The 24,701-nt window shown below is 39.1% G+C and overlaps 1 protein-coding gene across 1 annotated transcript in view; it reads right to left on the bottom strand.

Annotated features, from left to right (window-relative positions):
• The window catches only part of LOC132649968 (ran-binding protein 9-like), an 85,187-nt gene that overhangs the window by 8,224 nt on the left and 52,262 nt on the right, over window positions 1-24,701 (bottom strand). Inside the window, 2 exon segments of the mRNA XM_060374741.1 lie at window positions 2,866-2,977; window positions 10,372-10,523. Of these exon segments, the coding sequence (XP_060230724.1) occupies window positions 2,866-2,977; window positions 10,372-10,523 (264 nt within the window).

The following is a 24,701-nucleotide window of genomic DNA, read 5'->3' as shown; positions in this document are numbered from 1 at the left end:
TCAGTGTTCAAGTGGGCTCCCTAGTAATGGCAACAGTTTATGATTCTGACATAAACTGGTTTGCTTGCTCTTTGAACACTTCCCCCTCAGGGGGGTGCAGCTTTACCAGGCCACAGAGGAAGACAATGCACCCACTCCTGATGAGACCTGATAGACTAGGATCAGATGGAAGTGTAGGAGGATTTCCCCTATCAGTGGTCTGGGGGACAGGCATGGGTTGAGAAGAGAGAGGGAAGAATTGGGAAGAGAAGAGGGAGGGAGCTACAGGTGGGATACAAGGAGAATAAACTGTAATTAATTAAAAAAAAGAAACAAGGTCACAAATTATTGTGATAATGGCTGATCTGAAAGAAAGAGTAAGGTAATAGAAACTCACAGCAGTAAAAACTGTTAGTCTAAGTTTCAAAGCCAAGGCCTGTGTCAACGCTATCTATTGTGTGCTCTGATCATATGAATATACACATCAGACCAAATGTGCTTACAATAATTATCTCAGATTACTCATAATACATTTATGCACTATCATGTATCCTGGAAAGAGCTATAAATTTACTTGTACTCTAATACTCTCTTGTCTTTAGAGCAATGAGTGTAATTAAGAAAAGGTATCATTTTGGACCAGACATCCTGACATTTGTGCACAATTCAAAGAAAATTTCTGGTTTTAAAATCTAAAACAAATGATACAAATAAAAACATGATGTTTTCAAAATATAAAAAAGAAATATATAACAGTCCATTATGTATTACATATAGGTCTGCCTATGAGTAGCAGAAAACATGCAGTCACCTATAGTAAGGTTTAGATTGATTTTGATGTAAGTATAAACATTATTCATGGCTTTTCCCCCCTCTATCTCGACCCCAAGGTCTCACTTTGTATTCTGGCTGGCCAGACAATTGTTTATGTGAAACAGACTGGTTTCACCTTCACAGAGACCTACCTGTCTTTGCCCCCTTAGTGTTAGGATTAAAGGCATGCTTTTTTCACCCAGCCTAACACATGTATTTTGGATAATGCTTCTAAGCATTTGACTTGAAGAACTGAAGAAATTAAAAACTTTCCCAAGGGCTAGAAAGATATCTCAGAAGTTAAGAGCACTGGTTGCTCTTCCAATGGTCTTGAGTTCAATCCCCATTAACCACATGTTGGCTGACAACCATCTATAATGAGATCTGGGGCACTCCTCTGGTGTGCAGGCATACATACTTATACATGATAAATAAATCTTAAAAAAAAACTGACACAAGAAAATTGGCATCTTCAGAAACTTCATGTTTGTTGCTTAAAATAGCAATCAGATGTTTTGATACACCACAATCTAGCCGTTTCAAAAAAAAAAAAAAAAAAAAAAAAAAAAACAAAAAACCTTTACAGTGGAGATGCCATCCCCCCTAGGTTAGCACTATTATTAAGTTTTCTTATTTTTACCAATGGGATGACATTCTGTAGCCACTGAAAATGCAGCTCAAGAGCCAAATTCATGTCATTCTATACACATAAATATTAGTGTAAGAAACTAACACAAAGGCTACTATTCATCCTCCCAAATGGCAGCATTGACCCCTATCATCAGATTAAGGATAAATATGAGCACTCATGGCTTTCTCTACATTGTTACAATGAATATTAGTCTTCAGTACAAGTACTAATATCTAAGTCACTCTACTCATGTGACAGTGCTGTCACATTTCCAAAACTATTTAAAACGCATGGCTAAGAAAGCTTCTAAGGTTCACTGGGCCAAATAACACCACAGACTTCTAAATTGGTCTAGAGCCTCATTTTATTGGGAAATTTAAGACTCCAAAAGTCAGATGTAAAATAACCCTTGATCTGAATTTCCTTGGAAGAAAATAGCTCAGAGATTAAGTTTTATGTGGACATGAACTATGTGACATTTCATATTACCTAGGAATTTGTATAAATGTATTTGCTCAGTATATAATTACAATTAATATCACTGAGGTGAAGTATGATAGAAAAAAAAACTAAGCAAACAGCAGATTCTCATTTCCACTTCCCATACACACTGATAAAGCCTCACTCCTTAGTGATCTATTTAATTTAAACAGAAATGTTTGAATCCAGGGGTTGGTACTGCTTATGTCTGAAACACAGACGCTACAAATATAGTGAGCTCAGATACTCTTACTTCCTTTAACACCCTGATTTAAAGTTTCCGAATGGTATCAGGGTGTTTCCAGCATAGCATACTGAGTAACAAGTATTCCTTTCTAGCCTCATTTTCCTGTGGAACAACTACCAAACTCTTCAGAAATATGCCTAATTTCCTTCCACAGCAGCCAAGCCAAGTTTTGTTCTGCCTATTAAATATTTCTGCTGACATACCTTCCTGTATTTTCAGTATGAAGTCACCTTTCTTATCTGGGCTAGTCAAGATCACATATTAACTCTATTTCTATAGCACAGTGTTTCTACAACACAGCACCAATGCAACACAAGGCTATCTTCCTGCAATATCCATATATTCTTCCATACAGGAGGAACACCTCAGACCAAGTAGATGAAAGACTTTAAAAGAAAAATGCATATTATTCCCAGTACCCAAATGAGGTGCCCATAGAGTGTTTTTTTTTTTATTTAAACACAAAGACCACCCAAATACCGCATTCTAAAAAAGACTCATTAAGTACTTACATATGTGCACTTTCCAAGATATACTTCAGAATCTACCAAATTTATTCCATCAGAATTCAAGTAGTCTGTTTGGTATGGAGGAAATTTTCTGTAATTTAAATACAATGCTATATCCCTATTTTTCTGAAACCGATATTAATATAATATCCTCTCAAATGTTGAGAATGTAGCTGAAGTCTACCTGACTTGCTTTAGCTACTTACCTAATATTGCACTGTTAAGAGCTGAGCACACAGGTTCTCTCTGAATTGGGTCAAGTTGATTTCCAACTGGACTGTTCCAAGGATCCGAATATGCTAGTAAACTGAATGCGTCCTGTTGAAAACAATGTTAGTGCAGATAATTCAACTGCTGGGGTCACAGTGGCTCCAAGATAAAAGAAAGATTAAGATACAGTCTTAAAACAGGTGGTGACTATGACCTTTAAACCTATTTTTATGTTTCAGAATGCAGGAAAAATCTAACTGGCTTTCAGTTTTCCTGGTCATTTCTGCAATTATCCCACCACTTCTATAACACAAACAAAATGGGGAAATTAAAACCAATTCGAAATGAATGGCCTAATATTGATGAAAAAGAAAGAAAAGTCATAGGACCAAGGTTATATCATAGGACCCAGGTGACAACATATGGCCCAGGAGATTACATAAGTCCTAGGTGATGAAGTAGGACCCAAATCATATCACAGGAACAGGATGATGTCACAAGACCTAAGTGATGTCATTGGACACTGGGTCCACTCCCAGTGATCACCTCTTCCAACAAGGCCACACCTAACCCTTCCCAAGCAGTTCCACTAACTTGTTATCAAGTATTCAAACAGACGCTATGGGGACCCTTCTCATCTAACCACCACAGGACATTGATAATGTTCATTAGTTCTCACACAATTGTGTGTAGTGATCTATAAAAAAAAAACATTTTGGGTGATTCTGTAAGCATCAAAATCACAAATCAAATCTGGCATTTGGGACAGAATGATATTTCTTATGGGCCACAAAGTTGGCAAATCATACATCTTGGGATTGAAGCCAGTATCTGAAACTATTGTGAGCGAGCTTTCATGGTAAGACAGAATGTGTGAAAAGAAAGCTATGTCCTAGTTGTTTTTAAATTTCTAAGAGCAGTTGCTTCAAGGTAGTTGGAAACTAATATACTGAAGTCTACAAGATCCATCCTGGCTTTATGTTTTCTATTACTAAACTTGAGATGGTTTTCAACGATGCATGCACACTTCCCATATTTGCTTAAAATTAAGGCAGGGCTTACTGTCAATATTATGTCAATAGTCACATGTGATAAAGCATGCTGCAGCCTGTGATCAAGATATAAAGTTCTCAGCTACTACTCCAGCACCATGCCTGTCTGCTTCTTACTATGATAATCATGAACTATCCTCTAAAACTGAGGGCAAAGTCCTAATTAATTTCTTTTGTAAGAATTTCTTTGATCAAGATTTCTCTTCACAGCAATAGAACAGTAGCTAAGACAATTTCAATGCTTTTTTTTATTGACAAGTCAATAGCCTGACCCAGAGTAATATTCCACAGACCTATATACACAGGAACAAATGCAAAATGGACATGAGACTCTAGTGGAGACACAAACAAGCAAGGAGGCACAAAGCTTTTAACCTTTCGTTTGAGGACCACAGCATTCTTAAAGTGGTGAATGATACAATTCTTGAACTTCTACATTAAGTGGCTGAAGTAGACTCTATTCCTCTTATCCACCATTACTGAGTATCTTTGTTAAAGCAGGTTTGGGGGTGGAAGAATACTTGCTGCTTGATTGTAGTCAGTATCATTTTGTCCACAAAATCAGTGACACAACCTGAAGTTAGTAGTCTGCCACTAACTACACACATGACTCATCCATTGGCCTATAATACTGAATATGTCATTCAGGTTACACTGCTCAATCACAATGAAAGTTCTAGAAACAAGGAAATTTAATATACAATTAAGAGTTACCAATAACTACTCAAAGGTGTTGAGTGTAAGAAAGCCTCTATGTAACTGTGTGACACCAATAATTGCTTCTAACGGTACTGAACATGCTTCTGTGTCCAGTGGAGGTTTTGTTCCCAAATCCTACACTCCACCACCAGCTCATTGACTGAAGAATAGTTCATATCTCACAGAGCTAACTTATAACCCTCTCATCAACTCTAATTTACCCTGAAAACCAAGGCCATCTAATGAAGTGTCATCCCCACCATTCAGGTACTAAAAGATACTAAGAATATGTCCAATGAGTGACTAGCGCATAGAATCACATATAAACTATGCATAGAGCTATATCCTGACACCACCAAAAAGTCAGAAATTTCAACCCCCTTTACTACTTAAAAGCAAAACTTTAGCAATAATACCTGTAAGAAATTATTGTTGGCCAATACTTTATAAGACATCCCAGGCACTCATGGATCACCTCAACTGCTTTCACCTGAGGTTTGTGTCTCCATCCTACAGATTTTATTTGAGGAATCTTAGTTTGAGATGAGAAGAAAAGATCATATAGTACCATAAGGCAGAGTTTCTCTCTGAATTACCAATGGACACATTAATAAATAGTAAATTTTTACTCTTATTTTGCTGAGCACAGCTGCTAGACAGGGCACACACAACAAGGACCAGAACCTAATCATTGTTTTTAGCATATTTCTACTGACCTAACTGAAACACACACATTGAGACTAAGAGAAACTTAAAGGCACATGACCAAGGAGGAGCCAGATCCTAAAATACTCTAAAAACCACACGATGAAAACTTATGTTTTCCATAAGGGAGGCTGGGACTTTAAAAAAAGAAACCTGGCAGGGGTTAGGTTTGACTTGAGAAGACCCATGGAGGAAGATGGCAAAATATGGCTAAGTGGACTTCAACCTTCCTAACGCAGTGAATTTTAAACCCATGTGGTGACCCCAAGCATAAAATGATTTAATTGCCAATTCTTTACAGTAATTTTGCTACTGTTATGAATTCTAATGTAAATATGGATATGCAAGATATCTGATATGTGACCAGCAAAGGAGTCGCCAACCACAGGTTGAAAATTGCTGACTTAGAAGCAGAATAAAGTTCTAAGCAAGAAAACCAACAACAAACTCCCAAGCATAAACACCTAGAAGGGTCAAAGTTAAGGAAGACCAATGACATTAGGAAAGTAATATGAATGTTTTTACCCTGCTGCTACACTGTGAACATATCCTGTTATAAAAGTGTATTGTTACCCCCGAGACAGGACTAAGGACCTAGTCTTCCCCCCCCCCCCCGCAATCCATAACTACAGCTAGTTCACTGGTCTAAAGTTTCAAGAATAGAGTCCCTCAACATGCAGCATGAGCCACAGTTACACAGCCTTTCTTGGTAATTTTTAAAATTTATCACAGTGGAAAATTTTTAAAGAAAACAAGATGCATGCATATAAATGTAGTACAAAAACACAACAATACCAATGCACAAAAATACAGCAATTCACACAGCCATGGAGAAACACACACACACTCACACACACCATATAATATAAGGCATCTCACATCTATAGTGCATTTGGTAGGTGGATTGAGGAACTTTGAAGGCTCAGAGACGAGGAGGACCACACATTGAAACCCGGTTTTAAAAGGAAAAAGGTGCCACTATAACTGTCAAATAGGTGCAATGCATGCATGTGGGAGATAAGACACACTGCTGAAGAAAATACAGTGCCACTACAGGTTATGCTTCATTTTAAAGAAAAAGACTGCCTCAATAGGGACAACTTCTGTGAAAATGTACAGTCTCCAACTACTCAATTTTTGCTTAAGATTAAGAACCAGTTTTAGAAAGTGTGAATCTTGGCTTTCTCTATTTCTCTGTCATCAGAGACCATGACTGCTCATCAGAGTGACACTGGTGACATTCAAGAAATGGTTGTCAGACCAACCAATCCAGGAAGTTTCCCTGGGTGCTACTGAAAAGAAGTCTCTACAGAAGGATAAAAGAAGGATGACAAGAAACAGAAGATGGGAGACATGGAAAGACAAGGGTCCAGAGGCATTTTCTGCCAACCACAGTTGCAGGAACTCCCTAAACATTTACTTCAGGGTGGTGCACATGAAGGGAAATATTACACTCTGTAAAATTGAGCAAAATTTTACCTTTGACTCCAAACTATTCTCTCTGTGTGTAAAATTGTTCTGCATAAAGATGTCTAGGTCACTGATGGTCTGCATATACAAAATGACCCCTTAAGATTATAATGGACAGTTTCTATTATCTATTGACACCATTGCTTTTGTCTTGTCAGTACTACTGTGTTTGTGGTGATGAAGTATAAGCAAAGTATAAAGCACTTCTAGCCATAATACATACACCCCATTATATAGCTCGCTGTGCAGTAAATCGTACCATCTAAATCTGTGTTATGTGTACAATCGTGTTTGCACAAGAAGAGAACTGTCTCACAGATTTCATTAAGTGGTGAATAATTACATGTGCGATCTAGAATGTTCTTAAAATCCCCACACAGTAAAGAATAACAAACCCATAATCAAAAGTACCTTCAAATGTAGAATAAAGAGGGATAATTTCAAAACCTCATCTACATTTATGTTTTCCTCATATGCTTTTTAATTCTTGTAAATTAGTTCTCACTCATTAGTATCTGAAGCAAGGTAAGTTTGGGGAAATGAGAGGGAAGCAGCTCAGAATATTAAAGTCTCTGAAAATCATGGCTGCTAACAAGTCAGAGGCACAAAATCAAAGCCAAACATTATCTTAGGTGAAGATAAACTGTTTTCACATAATTCAGTGTAGTCAAGAAATAACTCTGAGATATGGTCTTATAACGATATTTCCTTAGTTTTGTGTTGAATGAGAGTCAAAGATACAGTGAGAGGATCAGAGTATAATCTTAAATTTTTAAAGGTGATAGAAAATCACACATTCCTTCCTCCAACTTGCATGGTTTTGGCAGTATATATTGTCATATGACCTGAGTATAAATAAATCCTAAAATTCTGATGACATTTCGTTTTCCCAAATATGACATAAATGAGACATTTTCAATAGTGTGGTCCAGGAACACATGTTCTCTCTGCCTTTCTCAAGGGGGAGGGGTCAAGGTCAAAACTGTTCATAGTATCACTAAAGTTTTCCTTGCTCTTTTACTTTCATAGCTCAATACCCTGATACACAAATGTCTGATTTATGCATTCAAGGTAGAAGTAGGTATGAGAATCTATTTCATCTATTAAACATTAGAGACCCACCAAAATTAAAGTAATGCTATTTCTCATTTAAGTGGGGATTCTTTTTTGATAAAATGCCAATAGATTTTAAAATGAGTATTTCCAGTTTGGGAAATTTAGTTTTAACTGTGAGTACCACAGATATCAATAGTTGTAACTCATTTGAATAAAAACTCTTCAAAAACTTTTGTTTGTTGGGGAGGTGGGAAGATGGAGTGCTCAGGTAAAACCCAGAGTCTCTTGCAGTACAGGTAAGCACTTAACTAACTACTGACTTGAATTCTCAACCCCTATTAACAATTCGAAATGATGGAAACATCAGAAAAATTAAGAACCATTGCCCTAAAACAGCCCTCAGCTCTTATCTATGAATTATTGTTTAGATACCTTGGAAGAAAGCTAATAAAGAGCCTACATGTTTATAACACCCTTGCAGAGACAGTTCTAAAGAGCTGCACAGCCCCAGATATAGGTGCTATAGATTACAACATGCTCAGGAGAGACACATTTAACATGGAAGAGTAAGTAAAGACACAATCTGGCCATAAGAAAATCGTCTAAGGCAAATGTAGACAGCCACTTTGCATGATACACAAGTATCTGTCTACCAACTCATTTATATCTTGTAAGAAATAGTAATTTAACTTTTTTTTCTCTTGATCTGTGAGGGTTAGCACCAGAAACACAACTGTTATGTTAGCAAATGATGTGATATGGTGACCACCCTTTTCCTATCCCAGCTACTGAAATATAAAGCATAATGACATTAACAGAGGCTGCTGGGCAAGTTGATATTTACTAGTGCTGCTGGTTTTATACCAAGGGTATGGGATTGAGTTAATACTGATAATGAAATTCTCAGTTCATGTCCAGAACACAACCAGCAGTCATTTGCCCTTTCCTGTAATATCAAATTATTACTCAGAAGGGCTGTGAATTATGTCTCCTTTTGTTTTCTAGGCTTCATTGCATTGGAGTGTAAAATGTTTCACATAGGCTTGTCAGTTTAATGCTTTGTTTCACAGGCAGAAACTTTTAAAATGAGTATTTACAGTTTGGGAAATTTAATTTTAACTTTGAGTACCATAGGTATCAATAGTTGTAATCTATTTAAATGAAAAAAAAATTGTTTGTTGGAAACTTGGGGAGATGGGACCTCACTATAGGTAGTAAGTCTCTAGGACCATGTCTTTGCTTTCTTCTTCCATGAGTGAAAGCCTGTTCTTCCACGTCCTGCTCCTCATGGCACTCTGCCCCATCAAATGCAAGAATCAGCATGACTGTGGGCAGACTGCAGATCATAGACAGGAATTGTGAATGAGGATATCAACCTATTTTCCTAACTTCTACATATTTCTATTATTGTTTGTTTTTGGTGGTGGATAAACACACGAAAAATATGTTTGATAGTGAAAATGTAAGGTCCAAATTGAAGTCCCACGGCTTTAGAATGGCTGTCCTAGTATATGAACATCCACTGATGTGTAGTACAGTCTATAGTTCTCTGTAATCTTGGTGTTCACTCTTTCTGTAACAATTTAAGTTTAAAGACTCAAAAATGAATACAAAGAAATGCAATCTTGCTTAATAAAGCACTCCATCTTCAACGAACACATGGGACTGTGGTACAATTATTGGTTTAGTGAAATTTTATCCCTCTTACCATCGAGCATGGACATAGTCCAGAAGACACTTCAAAATGTATTCTAACAATTCTAGACATGAAAGAGGAGCTACACCTTTACTGATCCCCATAAAATCCATTGAATTTGCTACAACCCTGAAACAATGTTTACTAAAAAAAAAAAATACATCTCAGGGTTCTGGTTTCAGCAGCACACTACAATTGTGTGCTATATCACAGGGAGCACAGATGGCATTTAGAATGTACATGTGTGTGACCCAATGTTCTTCTAGATCAGAGCTGCCTAATGCCATCAAAAGCTTTGACTCACAAATGGGCAAGGTTCTGAGGGGAAATTCCAGGGACATATTCCCAAGAATTTCCTCCTTGTTGCTCAATATTTAACAAATCTCTATCTTGGTGCCTCTGACATTATACAGACATTAGTAAGGCTAAAGAGAAAACATAATATATGGCTTGAATGTATAATAATTCCCAAAAATCATGTGTGTGAGACGAGGTCTCCATGTAGATGTGAAATCACTGGAACATGACTGGACCATGAGGGCTCTCACCTCATCAATAAGCTATTCGAAGTGGAAGCTGGAGAAGGTGGAGCCTACGTGGAAGAAACAGGTCATGAAAAGTGTATGGTTGTCCCTAGCCCCACCTTTCCCTATCAGGTATGCTCTACTGAGTTCTCTGCAATGAGGTTCTCTCTTACCACAGGTCGTGGAACAAGGGAGGCAAGTGGAAACAGACTGAATCCTCTAAAATGATGAGATAAAGAAGACACACACAGCCCCCCAAATCCCAGGTATTTTATCACAGAAAGCAAACAACATTCTTACCTTCAGCATTTTCTTCTTTACTGTGCTCTTGCCAAATTCTCTCTTCAGCTGCTCACTCATGGCTTGTAGCTTTCTGCCAAAGTGAATTATTCTCTCTATGGCAGCCTGACTTCCTACACACAGCTGACGTCTTAACTGACTGGATTCAACTTCTGTAAGCAAAACAAACAAACAATAAAAACAAACAAACATGTTTAACTACTTATTGAAAGGAAAACAGTGGAAAAAGTGAGAATACAAGTTTTTTTTTTAATTGAACATTTGGTATATTCTTTAGTAGCTACTTTTTAGTAGTTCATCAAAACATAGCTATATTTGTACATTCCTTTTTATTTACTTTTACTCAATACATTCTCTTTTTTAAAATTTTATCATTTTTTTGAGTTATATTTTATGAACTTTGTATCCCAGCTGTATTGCACTCCCTCATTCCCTCCCAATCACACCCTCCTTCCCTCATCTCCTCCCTCTGCCCCTTTCCAAGTCCACTGAGAGGGGAGGATCTCCTCCCCTTTCATCTGACCCTGGTTTATCAGGTATCTTCAGGACTGGCTGCAATGTCTTCCTCTGTGGCCTACCAGGGATGCTCTTCCCTTGGGGGGTGGGGAGGTTAAAGAGCCCACCATTGAGTTCATGTCAGAAATAGTCCCTGTTCTCCTTAGTAGGGTAACCCACTTGGATACTGAGCTACCATGGGCTACATCTGAACAGATGTTCTAGGTTATATCCATACATGGTCCTTGGTTGGAGAAACAGTCTCATAAAAGACCCCTGTGCCCACACATATTTGGTCCTTGTGGAACTCCTGTCCTTTCCAGGTCATATTAACTCTTCCTTCTTTCATATGATTCCCTGCACTCTGCTGAAAGTTTGGTTATGAGTCTCGGTATCTGCTTTGATACACTGCTAGGTAGACTCTTTCAGAGGCCCTCAGTTGTAGGCTCCTGTCCTGTTACTTGTTTTCTCCTACATCCAATGCCCATCCCATTTGTCTTTTTAAGTGAGGATTGATCACCTTACCCATGGTTCTCTTTCTTGTTTATCCTCTTTAGGTGTATAGATTTCATTATGTTTATCATATCTTATAGTTCTAAATAAATGAGTATATACCATGTGTGTCTTTCTCCTTCTAGGATACCTCACACAGAATGATCTTTTCTAGATCTCACCATTTGCTGGCACATTTCGTGATTTCCTCATTTTCAATTGCTGAGTAGTATTCATTATGAAAAATACCACAATATCTGTATCCATTCCTCCATTGATGGATATCTGGGTTGTTTCCAGGTTTTCACTATTACAAATAAAGCTGCTACAAGCATGGTTGAGCAAATGCCCTTGTTTTGTACTTGAACATCTTTTGGATCATTGCTAGGAGTAGTATAGCTGCGTCTTAAAGAAGTGCTATTCCTAATTGTCTGAGAAAGTGCCACATTGATTTCCAAAGAAGTTGTACCAGTTTACATTCCCACCAGCAATGAAGGAGGATTCCCAATTCTCCACAACCTTTCCAGCATGTATTGTTACTTGAGTTTTTGATGTTATCCGTTCTGATGGGTATAAGGTGAAATCTCAGGGTAATTTTGATTTCCATCTCTCTGATGGCTAAGGATGTTGAGAACCTCTTTAGGTGTTTCTCTGCCATTCTATATTCTTCCACCTAGAATTCTCTCTTTCTATATTCTTCTACCTAGAATTCTCTCTTTAGCTCAGTACCCCATTTTTAATTGGATTTCTTGATTTATTGCTTTTTAACTTCTTTATTTCTTTATATATTCTGAATATCAGCTCTCTCTCAGATATAGTTTTGGTGAAGATCCTTTCCCAGTCTGTAGGCTGTCATTTTTGTTCTGAAAATAGTGCCTTTTGCTTTACAGAAGCTTTTCCATTTCATGAGGTTCTATTTATTGATTTTTCCTCTTAGAGCCTATTCTTTTGGTGTTCTGTTTAGGATATTGTTTCCTGTGCCAGTGAGTTATAGGCTCTTCCCCACTTTTTCTTCTGCCCAATTTAGAGTATCTAGTTTTATGTTGAGGACTTTGATCCACTTGGACTTTTTTTGTGCAGGGTGATAAATATGGATCAATTTTCAGTTTTCTGCATGTAGACATCCAGTTGGACCAGCACCATTTGTTGAAGATGCTGTATTTTTTGCCATTAAAATGTTTTGGATTCTTTGTCAAAAATCAAGGATTCATAGGTGTGTGGGTCTTCTATTTGGTTCCATTGATCCTCCTTTCTCTTTCTATGCCATTACCATGCGGCTTTTATTACTGTTGCTCTGTAGTAGAGCTTGATGTCAGGGATGGAAATACCTCCAGATGCTCTGTTGTTGTTAGGAATAGGTTTGGAAATTCTGGGTTTTTTGCTTCTCCATTTGAAGCTGAGAATCTTTCATTCAAGGTCTGTAAAGAATTGTGTTGGTATTTTGATGAGAATTGCATTGAATCTAGATTGCTTTTGGCAGGCTAGCCATTTTCACAATGTTAATCCTACCAATCCATGAGCACAGGAGATCTTTCCATCTTCTGATATCTTTTTCAATTTCTTTCATCAGAGACTTAAATTTGTTTTTTTTTTTTTTCAAACAGGTCTTTCACTTGCTTGGTTAGAGTCACAACAAGGTACTTTATATTATTAGTGCCTATTGTGAGGGTGTTGTTTTCTTAATTTCTTTCTTGGACCTTTTATCTTAGGTATACGGGAGGACTTCTGATGTGTTTTTTTTTTTTTTTTTTTTTGAGTTGATTTTGTATCCAGGAACTTTGCTGAAGGTGTTTATCAGCTTAAGGAGTTCTCTGGTTGAATTTTTGGGGTCACTCATGTATACACTATAATAACGTCTACCAATAGTGAAACTTTGACCTCTTCCTTTCCAATTTGTATCCCTTTCATCTCCTTCAGTTGTCTCATTGATTTAGCTAGTACTTCAAGTACTAAGTTGAAGAGATATGGAGTGGGCAGCCTTACCTTGTCCCTGATTTTAATGGGGATTTAGGTTTCTCTCCATCGAGTTTGATGTTGGCTATAGGCTTGCTGTAGATTGTCTTTACTATGTTTAGGTATGTGCATGTATCTCTGATCTCTCCAAGACTTTAAACATGAATGGGTGTTGGATTTTGTCAAACGCTTTTTCGGCATCTAAGGAGATGACCATGTGGTTTTTCTCCTTCGGTTTTTTTATGTAGTGGATTACATTGATGGATTTCCATATGTTGAACAACCTCTGCATTCATGGGATGAAGCCTACTTGACATGGTGGATGATATCTTTGATGTGTTCTTAGATTCAGTTTTCAAGTATTTTATTATTTTTGCATAAATGGTCATAAGAGAGATTAGTCTGAAGTTCTCTTTTTTTGGTAGGGTCTTGGTTTGGTTTAGGTATCCAGGTGACTGTGGCTTCAAAGAATGAGTTTGGTAATGTTCCTACTATTTCCTTTTAGTGGAAATTTTGAAGAGAATTGGAGTTAGCACTTTTTTGAAGGTCTCATAGAATTATGCAATGAATCCATCTGGCCCAGGACTTTTTTTGAAAGGGAGACTGTTAATGACTGCTTCTATTTCCTTGGGGGATATATGACTATTCGATCTTTCTACCTGATCTGACTTAATTTTGGTAGATGAAATCTATCAAAAAAATTGTCCATTTCTTTGAACGTTTCAAATATTGTGGCATATATGCTTTTGTAATACGACCTAATGATTGTATTTCTTCAGTGTCTGTATTATATCCCCCTTTTCATTTCTGATTTTGCTGATTTGGGTAATTTCTCTCTGCCTTTTAGTTTGTTTGATTAAAGGTTTTTCTATCTTGTTGATTTTCTCAAACAAGCAGCTGTTGGTTTCATTGATTCTTTCAATAGTGTTATTTGTTTCTAATTGATTGATTTCAGCCCTGAGTTTGATTATTTCAAGGCATCTTCTCCTCTTGAGTGTATTTGCTTCTTTTTTTTTTTTTTTCCCCTAGGGCTTTCAGTTGGGTCATGAAGTTTCTTGTAAGAGATGTCACAAATTTCTTATTGAAGGCAATTAGTGCTGTGAATTTTCCTCTGAGCAATGCTTTCATTGTATCTCATAAAGTAGGGTATGCTGTACCTTCATTTTCATTGAATTTCAGGAAGTCTTTTATTTCTATCTTTATTTCTTCCTTAACCAAGCTGTCGTTGAGCAGCAAATTGTTCAGTTTCTATGTGCATGTAGGCTTTTTGCTAATTCCACTGCTGTTGAGGTCCAACTTCAGTCCATCGTGTTTAGATAGAATACAGGAGATTATTTCAATCTTCTTATATCTGTTGAGGCTTGCTTTGTGACGAAATATATGGTCTATTTTGGAGAAGATTCCATGAGGTGCTGAAAAGAATTTATAATCTTTTTAATTTGGGTGAAATGTTCTGTAGACATCCCTTAGTTCCATTTCATTTAGGACCTCTGTAAGTGCCTTTATTTCCATATTTGGCTTCTGTCTAGATGATCTGTCCCTTGGTCAAAGTGGGGTGTTGAAGTCTTCCACTATTAAGTTGTTGGGATCAATGTGTGATTTAAGTTTTAATAATGTTTCATTTATGAATGTAGGTGCTCTTGTATTTGGGTCATAGATGTTCAGAATTGTGATGTTCTCTTGGTGGATTTTTTCCTTTGATGAGAATGTAGGGCCCCTCCTCATCTTTTTTGATTTATTTTGATTGAAAGTCTATTTTATTAGATATTAGAATAACTACCCCAGCTTGTTTTCTGGGTCCACTTGCTTAAAAAACATTTTTTCCAATCCTTTACTCTGAGGTAGTGTTTATCTTTGTTGCAGAGGTGCATTTCTTGGATGCAGAAGAATATTGGATCCCATTTCTGCACCCATTCTGTTAGACTGTGTCTTTTTATTGGAGAGTTGAGTCCATTGATGTTGATAGATAATAGTGACCAATGAACGTTAGTTCCTTTTATTGTGGAGTTGGTAGTCTTACTGTGATTTAGTACTCGTTTTCTTTCAATATTTGTTGGGATATTATTTGTATGCTATTTTTTTTTGTAGTATAGCTGTTTTCGTTGGATTAGAGTTTTCCTTCTAGTATCTTCTGCAGGGATGTTTTGCTGAGTAGATATTGCTTAAATTCAGTTTTGTCATGGAATATTTTATTTTCTCCATCTTATGTTGATTGAAAACTTTGCAACTTTGCAGGGTATAGTAGTCTGGGTTGGCATCTGTGGTCTCTTTTTTTTTTTCAATGCAGTTTATTCAGGAACATTGAACAATCCTCGGACCCCGGGGAAAGCCAGCCCACAGCTTAAATAGCCTCTGGGTAGCCAACCCAGGCGTGCCACGGGGGCAATGCAGATAGGTCCACATACATGGAAGCAAGCCAGATCCTCGGCCTTAGCCAAATGTGGAGTTGTTCCTGACAGAGAGCACTCACCATCGGGAAGGTGGAGGGCGGAAACCAGCTCCATCTTTAAGGCATAGCATTCTGCAGCTCTCTACAGTTCCCCCTTTTTGTTTTAGACGCATCAGGCAAGAGTAGAGGTCTGATCTCTGATATTAGAAATAAATTGGGACTTTGTACAGATGTTCATTTAGGTGTCATCCACCCAAAGAGCATCGGACCCGTCCGATACCTTTTTCTCAGAGGCGGGACCTGGGGCATCAACCCGCATGCAATCAGACATGCTCTTCTCTGGGTCCAAAGCAGCTGACCCTGAGTGCAGTGCTTAGCCTCGCATCCTGAGCGTATCATTTTAGCTTTTTATGGTATCCAACCATGCTTGGGGAGAATGCCTTGCTTCAATGGCTGTAAAGGCCTGAATGATCTCTTAAAGTCTGCATAACACCTGCCCAAGTCCTTCTGACTTTCATATTTTCTGATGAGAAGTTCAGTGTGATTCTGATGGGTCTATCTTTGTATGTTACCTGGCCTTTTTCCCTTGCTGCTTTTAATAATTTTTCTTTGTTCTGTAGATTTTGTGTTGTGAATATGATGTGACATGAGGTGTTTCTCTTCTGGTCTAGTCTATTTGTGGTTCTGTAGTCTTCTTCTATATTTCTGGACATTTCTTTCTTTTAGTTGGGAAAATTTTTGTCTATGATTTTCTTGAAAATATTTTCTGGACCTTGGAGCCTGGAATCTTCTTTTTCATCAATTCCTATTATTCTTAGATTTTTGTCTTTTCATGGAGTCCTTGATTTCTTGGATATTTCATGTCTGGGACTTTTCTGATTTTACTTTTTCTTTGAGAGATATATCAATTTCTGTGAGTATATCTTCAGCACTAGAGATTCTCTCTTCCATCTCTTATATTCTGTTGGTGAGGCTTAAATTTGTAGTTCCAGATCTTTTCTCTAAGTTCTCCAGCTCCAGAGTTTTCTAAGTTTGTGTTTTCTTTATTGATTCTAATTCTGTTTTCATGCATTGCACCATTTCCTTCATCTGTTTGAATGTAGATTCCTGTCTTTGTATGATAGTCTCTATTTTTTTTTTCATTTCCTCTCTATATGCCACTAATTGTATCTCTACTTTTGCCTCTATTTTTTTTTTTTTGGCTATATTTGTCTGTGTTTCTTTGAGAATTTTGTTCATTTCCTCTTTCTTTTTTTTTTTAATCAACCAGATTTTTCTTTATTGCTCTATGCCAAAGTAAGTACACCGATAGTGATAATTTCAGGTATATATATATATATATATATATTTTTTTTTTTCAATGCAGTTTATTCAGGAACATTGAACAATCCTCGGACCCCGGGGAAAGCCAGCCCACAGCTTAAATAGCCTCTGGGTAGCCAACCCAGGCGTGCCACGGGGGCAATGCAGATAGGTCCACATACATGGAAGCAAGCCAGATCCTCGGCCTTAGCCAAATGTGGAGTTGTTCGTGACAGAGAGCACTCACCATCGGGAAGGTGGAAGGCGGAAACCAGCTCCATCTTTAAGGCATAGCATTCCGCAGCTCTCTACAGTTCCCCCTTTTTGTTTTAGACGCATCAGGCAAGAGTAGAGGTCTGATCTCTGATATTAGAAATAAATTGGGACTTTGTACAGATGTTCATTTAGGTGTCATCCACCCAAAGAGCATCAGACCCGTCCGATACCTTTTTCTCAGAGGCGGGACCTGGGGCATCAACCCGCATGCAATCAGACATGCTCTTCTCTGGGTCCAAAGCGGCTGACCCTGAGTGCAGTGCTTAGCCTCGCATCCTGAGCGTATCATTTTAGCTTTTTATGGTATCCAACCATGCTTGGGGAGAATGTCCTGCTTCAATAGCTGTAAAGGCCTGAATGATCATGGCTGCATCACACTGTTGTGAGACTCTAATCTTGCATATATACCACAGGCAAACCAAGGAGACCAACACCAGAAGGCCTGCTAATACTCCCATGCCTGCCCATTCCTTCAGATGATTCATGGCTGCAGCAATCCATGTTGATAATCCTGTGGCTAGTCCTGCGTCCAGTCCAGTAGAATTTACTGTGACAATGGCCACTCTCAGCTGCTCCATCGTAGTATTGAATTCTCCAGTCCAATTACCTAAAATATAGCTCGACAATTGTTTAGACAGATTTGCAGCACAGGAAAAATTCTCATGTTGTATGCTAGTGACACAAAGTCCAGCATACTTTCATTGACAGCCAGGTTGAGCGATTTGCCATAGGGTATCAATCTGCTCCTGCAAGAGGTCAATCCTCTGATTGAACACCATCAAGCTTCCTTTTAGTTGAGCATTAATTCCTTTATGTACAACTAAGGCATGAGCTACATTGGCTAAATGATTATTCAGGGTCTGAGCAGTCTGCCCAGTATGACTCATGGCTAATGCCCTGGTGGTAGCTCCAACAGCCGTCAATGAGATGGTAGTAACAATGGTGGCTGTAGTTCCAAGATCCCTTTTCTGTCTGAAGAGAGTCATAGTGTGAGGGGCATCAATGGGCACAGGCACCCAGTGAGGCATGCGAGTAACTAGGGCATACCTAAATTCACTAGCATTCCAGCATTGGGCAAAAAAGCAAGTATCATTACCACAATTACTTGGCTCTATCTGGCTAATAATGAATAAAAATGGGGGATATAGACAAACAGGTGTGGGCTTATAGGAAATATTATGAGAAGCCTTAGCCCCTCGTTGGAACATCCTGCGTCAGTTCTAGAACTAGCAGTGGTGGTGTCCGAGGTCTGAGTAGGTTCAGGAGACCATTGCCCCAAGGGGTGAGACGTGCTCCATGCCAATTGACTAACTCCATGTTTTCCTCCAATTTTGAAAGTCATTTAAGGTTCTCAAATTATTTTTTCCCTTTTTTCTTAAATTTTTCATCAATTACACTTTATTCTTTCTGCATCCCCCCATAAGCCCCTCCCTCCTCTCCTCCCAATCCCACCCTCCCTCATCCCTCTGCTTGCATGCCACTCCCCAAGTCCACTAATAGGGGAGGTTCTCCTCTCCTTTCTGATCTTAGTCTGTCAGTTCACATCAAAAGTGGCTGCATTGTCCTCTACTATGGCCTGGTAAGGCTGCTCCCCCCCAGGGGGAGGTGATCAAAGAGCAGGACAATCAGATTATGTCAGAGGCAGTCCCTCTTCACATTACTATGTAACCCAATTGGACTCTGAACTGCCCTGGGCTACATCTGTGCAGGGGTTCTAGGTTATCTCCATCAATAGTCCTTGGTTGGAGTATGAGTCTCTGGGAAGTTCCCTATGTTCAAATTTTCTTGTTCTGTTGCTCTCCTTGTGGAGACTCTGTCCTCTCCAGCTCTTACTATTTCCCAGTTCTTACCTAAAATTCCGTTCACCTGCCCAACAGTTGCCCATCAGGCTCAGCATCTGCTTTGATAGTCTGAAGGGCAGAGGCTTTCAGAGGCCCTCTGTGGTAGGTTCCTAGGTTGTTTCCTGTTTTCTTCTTCTGATGTCCATCCTCTTTGCCTTTCTGAATGGGGATTGGACGTTTTAGTTAGGGTCCTCTCTCTTGCTTAGTTTCTTTAGATGCAAAGGTTTTAGTGGGTTTGTCCTATGTTGTATGTCTATATGAGTGAGTATATACCATGTGTGTCTTTTTGCTTCTGGGACAACTCACTCAGGATGATCCTTTCCAGATCCCACCATTTACCTGCAAATTTCATGATTTCCTTATTTTTCATTGCTGAGTAATATTCCATTGTGTAGATGTACCACAATTTCTGCATCCATTCTACAGTTGAGGGGCATCTGGGTTGTTTCCAGCTTCTGGCTATTACAAATAAAGCTGCTACAAACATGGTTGAGCAAATGTCCTTTTTGTGTACTTGAGCCTCTTTTGGATATATGCCCAGTAGTGGTATGGCTGGATCTTGAGGAAGCGCTATTCCTAGTTGTCTGAGAAAGCGCCAGATTGATTTCCAGAGTGGTTGTACAAGTTTACATTCCCACCAGCAGTGGAGAAGGGGTCCCCTTTCTCCACAACCTCTCCAGCATGTGTTGTCACTTGAGTTTTTGATCTTGGCCATTCTCATGGGTGTAAGGTGAAATCTCAGGGTTGTTTTGATTTGCATTTCCCTAATGGCTAGTGAGGTTGAGCATTTCTTTAAGTGCTTCTCTGCCATTCGGTATTCCTCTACAGAGAATTCTCTGTTTAGCTCTGTTCCCCATTTTTTAAGTGGATTACTTGGTTTGCTGCTTTTCAGCTTCTTTAGTTCTTTATATATACTGGATATGAGTCCTCTGTCAGATAAAGGGTTGGTGAAGATTCTTTCCCAATCTGTAGGTGGTCGCTTTGTTTTGATGACGGTGTCCTTTGCTTTACAGAAGCTTTTCAGTTTCATGAGATCCCATTTATTGGTTGTTGCTCTTAGAGCCTGTGCTGTTGGTGTTCTGTTCAGGAAGTTTTCCCCTGTACCAATGAGTTCTAGGGTATTTCCCACTTTTTTTTCAAGCCGATTTAATGTGTCTGGTTTTATGTTGAGGTCTTTGATCCACTTGGACTTCAGTTTTGTGCAGGGTGACAGTATGGATCTATTTTCATTTTTCTACATGTAGACATCCAGTTAGACCAGCACCATTTTTTGAAGATGCTATCTTTTTTCCATTGTATGGTTTTGGCGTCTTTGTCAAAGATCAGGTGTCCACAAGTGTGTGGGTTTATTTCTGGGTCCTCTGTTCGGTTCCATTGATCCACCATTCTGTTTCTATGCCAGTACCATGCAGTTTTTAAAACTGTTGCTCTATAGTACAACTTAAGATCAGGGATGGAGATACCTCCAGAAGATCTTTTATTGTAGAGGATTGTTTTAGCAATTCTGGGTTTCTTGTTATTCCATACGAAGTTGAGAATTTTCCTTTCCGGGTCTGTAAAGAATTGTGTTGGTAATTGATGGCATAGACATTACCTGAGGGTAAAGGGTTGGAAGACGACTTTCCAAGCAAATGGAACCAAGAAGCAAGCAGGAGTAGCCATTCTAATATCTGATAAAATAGACTTTCAACCAAAATTAATCAAAAGAGATGGGGAAGGACATTTCATACTCATCAAGGGAAAATTCCACCAGGAAGACATCACAATCCTGAACATCTATGCCCCAAATACAAGGGCACCCACATTTGTGAAAGAAACATTGATAAAATTTAAAGCACATATAGATCCACACACATTAATAGTGGGAGACTTCAACACCCCACTCTCAACAAAGGACAGGTCAACCAAACAGAAATTAAACAAAGAAACAATGTCTCTGACAGAGGTCATGAATCAAAAGGACCTAACAGACATTTACAGAACTTTACACCCAAACACAAAAGAATTTACCTTCTTCTCAGCACCTCATGGAACCTTCTCCAAAATAGACCACATAGTGGGTCACAAAGCAAGCCTCAACAGATACAAGAAGATTGAAATAATCCCATGTATCTTGTCTGATCACCATGGAATAAAGCTGGACCTCAACAATAACAGAAATAACAAAAAGCCTACACACACATTGAAACTGAACAACTTGTTACTAAATGACAGCTGGGTCAGGGAAGAAATAAAAAAGAAATTAAAATCTTTCTAGAAATCAATGAAAATGAAGACACAACATACCCGAACTTGTGGGACACAATGAGAACAGTGCTAAGAGGAAAGTTCATAGCACTAAGTGCCTTCAAGAAGAAATTCGAGACAGCTCATTCAAGCACACTAATGGCTCACTTAAAAACCCTAGAAAAAGAAGAAGCAGACACACCAAGAAGGAGTAGACGGCTGGAAATAATCAAACTCAGGGCTGAAATCAATCAATTGGAAACAAATAAAACAATGCAAAGAATCAATGAAACCAAGAGCTGGTTCTTTGAGAAAATCAACAAGATCGACAAACCCTTAGCCAGGCTAACTAAAAGGCAGAGAGACACCACCCAAATCAACAAAATCAGAAATGAAAAGGGGGGTATAACTACAGACACTGAGGAAATCCAAACAATCATTAGGACTTACTTCAAAAGTCTATATGCCACAAAATTTGAAAATCTAAATGAAATGGACAATTTTCTTGATCGATTTGACATTTCCTCTTTCTTTACCTCCACTTGGTTGGCCAAATCTTTGATAGATTTGTTCATTTCCTCTTTAACTGTCTGTAATTGTATGGCTATTGCTCTGAGAGATTTGTTTCCTCTTTTTGTGCCTCAAATAATTGGGTAAGCATAGATTTTAAGTTATTTTTCTGTGTTTCTGATGAATTGGAGTATCCATCAATTTTGGGAGTTGCTGGTGAAGCCATGATGTCCTGATTTATGTTGGATGTGTTCTTTCGCCAACCCCTGTCCATTGCCTTATCTGTAACCTTCAATGTTTGTTCCTGGATGATGCAGTTCAGAGTGGTACAGTCTCTCTCAGGCACCTGGAGAATTCTTCAGGATGCTGAGAGAGGTCCCCAGGCCTCAGTGTGCATTGAGCTGCTTCAGCTGTACCTGTGGGAGAAAAGTCCGCAGGTGCAACAGGGGAAATGCAGACGTGTGTGTGTGTGTGTGTGTGTGTGTGTGTGTAAATGTGCATGGAAGTGTGCCATGAGGGACAGAGTGATAGAGAAGGTTGAACTCTTGAGTGTGTGGGGAGAGGCTCTGCCTTGATGTCTTCTAAGGGGTTACTTGTGCATTTGGTGCTACAGCAGTCGCTGGTGGTAGTCTCAGTACAATTTCCTAATGCAAATTTCCTGAATACTTCAGTGGTCTACAGGCTCCTGTATTTGACTCTGTCTGAGCTCCTGGTGTTATCTGCCTTAACTCCACTGCTGTACCTGCAGAGCAGGGGCTTTGATGTCCCAAGAGTGACTCTGTTTCCCACAGTGGGTGTGTGGGTGGGAGGGGTCTGATGCCTAGCAGGTAGTTTAGAAGGACCCTGGATCTGGGGCTCTGCAGACACTCAAGGGCAGACTCACTCTCAAGCAAGTCACAGCAACAAGGATATGGGTATCCAAGCTCTCTACTGTCTGATTTGGCCCTGCTTAGTTATATGCAGGAGCACTAATGAGCTCTGCCACCTCAGTGCTGCTGCAGCCACCAGGTTAGGAAGTCCAGCTGCAGCTGGGGACTGGGATGCCAGTCCAGATGCCTTCTGGAAAGGCCTGGGTCCCGTCCACTGTGCTCTCCAGACCTGGGAGGCCTGGCACCTGGTGTGCTTAGCTTGTTTAGCGGGTCTGCTGGACTTTGATGGCTATATAGCCTATTATCTGACACTGAGGGTTTGGGCAGGCCATACATTCAGTGGCTGGGAGACACTGTGGAGTTGGTATGGCTGCTTACAGTCCTGGGACACAAGGAAGATGGTGCTGCGGATCTGGGACTCCAAGGCAAGTACAGCTGACAGCAGCGGCTGAGGGGCCAGGATCCCTGCATCTTTCACCACAGTCCCCAGGCAATGAGCTTTGAGTTGAGAATCTCAGTGAGTTGGCTGTTTCAAGGAAGAGGGAGGCCCAAAAAGGTGAGTGCAGGGAGATCAAATTATCATCTTTCTCCTTCCCCAAACAAGTCCACAGGTGACTCAAGACCAAAGTTATCACCTCATATGATGTTCCCTCTCATTTTGAAAGCCTCACTGTTATTTCTCTGGCTTTAGTCATCCTTCCACTCACCAACGCCAGTGCTTCAGTTCCTCTGCAACTCAGAAGCTGTGCGGGCTTTTCACCATCTTTGATCTGCCTCCTACATGTACATTCTTGAGACAAGGTCTTGTCAGGCTGGCCTGGGACTCCCAAGGGCTGAGGTTACAGCCATGTAGCACCATGTCTGGTTCTAAACAGACTCAAATTTCTTATTTCGAACTTTGTAGCTCAAAGCTATACTTTATTGTCTCAAGAGTCTGGTATCCAACATTCAGTGTACAGAGAAGAGGCAAGAACCTTTCAGTGTTTGCATACAAAGTTAAGTGGAACTCCCTAAAACTATATGAAATAACATGGGAGGCAGGGGAAGAAAACCTAGACAGAATAAAATGTTCTTGGATACTAAGACCCCAATAGAAACATAGATGATATTTTATCTTACTACTGAAAAAAAAAAAACTAATTACAATATTAACAGTAATATTACCCCTAGAACATTTAATACTAAATATGTTGACTAATCCTTAGTGATTGACAACAGTGTACCAATAAAAATCAATACTAGTAACAGCATTCATGACAATAAAAATGGCAAACATTAACAAAGTACTTGATATAGCTTTTCAGAGATGAACTCATCTGCTCTTCACAATAAACAAGGAGATTTATTCTACCTATTTTACAGATGAAAAACTGAGGCACAGATCCCTGAAGTACTCTGTCTGAGGTCAAGCAGCTAGTAAGTGGCAGTTTCAGGTTTCAAATCCAGGTAAATATAGCTATAAGACTCTTCCCCTTCCCAGTGTGTTTAAGTGTCTCTAGATACAGAGGATCTTTAGTGAAGACCAGTCTCTCCCTTAAACAAAGCCTGAGATTACCTTTCAGACTCAAAATACAAAGAAATTAATAATGCACTGAATTTCAACAAATAATTTCTAATCTTCAAGTCTATTACTTCCTCAAAGTTTAACTGCATGTCTCACTTAATCCTCACAATCACTCTGTGAGGGCACTGCAGTATTTGAAACAAAGACAAATTGTAAGAAATGGGTTAATCATTTCACTGTATTACTAACATCATTGAGTATTCTTAGAAATGCCATGATGGTCCAGCGTATCTAGGCAATGTGGGATGGCCTATGCCTCCTAGGCTATAAATCTGAAAGGCATATTACTATATTACATGCCATATTATGGGGCTGGAGAAATGACTCAGCAGTTAAGGGCTCTAGCTGCTTTTAGAGAAGACTTGGGTGGCCTCAACACCCTCTCTGGCCACTCCTGAAAATGCACACATGTG

The sequence above is a fragment of the Meriones unguiculatus genome, chromosome X, assembly GCF_030254825.1.
Source record: "Meriones unguiculatus strain TT.TT164.6M chromosome X, Bangor_MerUng_6.1, whole genome shotgun sequence".
Taxonomy (NCBI): domain Eukaryota; kingdom Metazoa; phylum Chordata; class Mammalia; order Rodentia; family Muridae; genus Meriones; species Meriones unguiculatus.
Note: the sequence above shows the minus strand (reverse complement) of the source record. Positions and strands in the feature narration are given on the sequence as shown.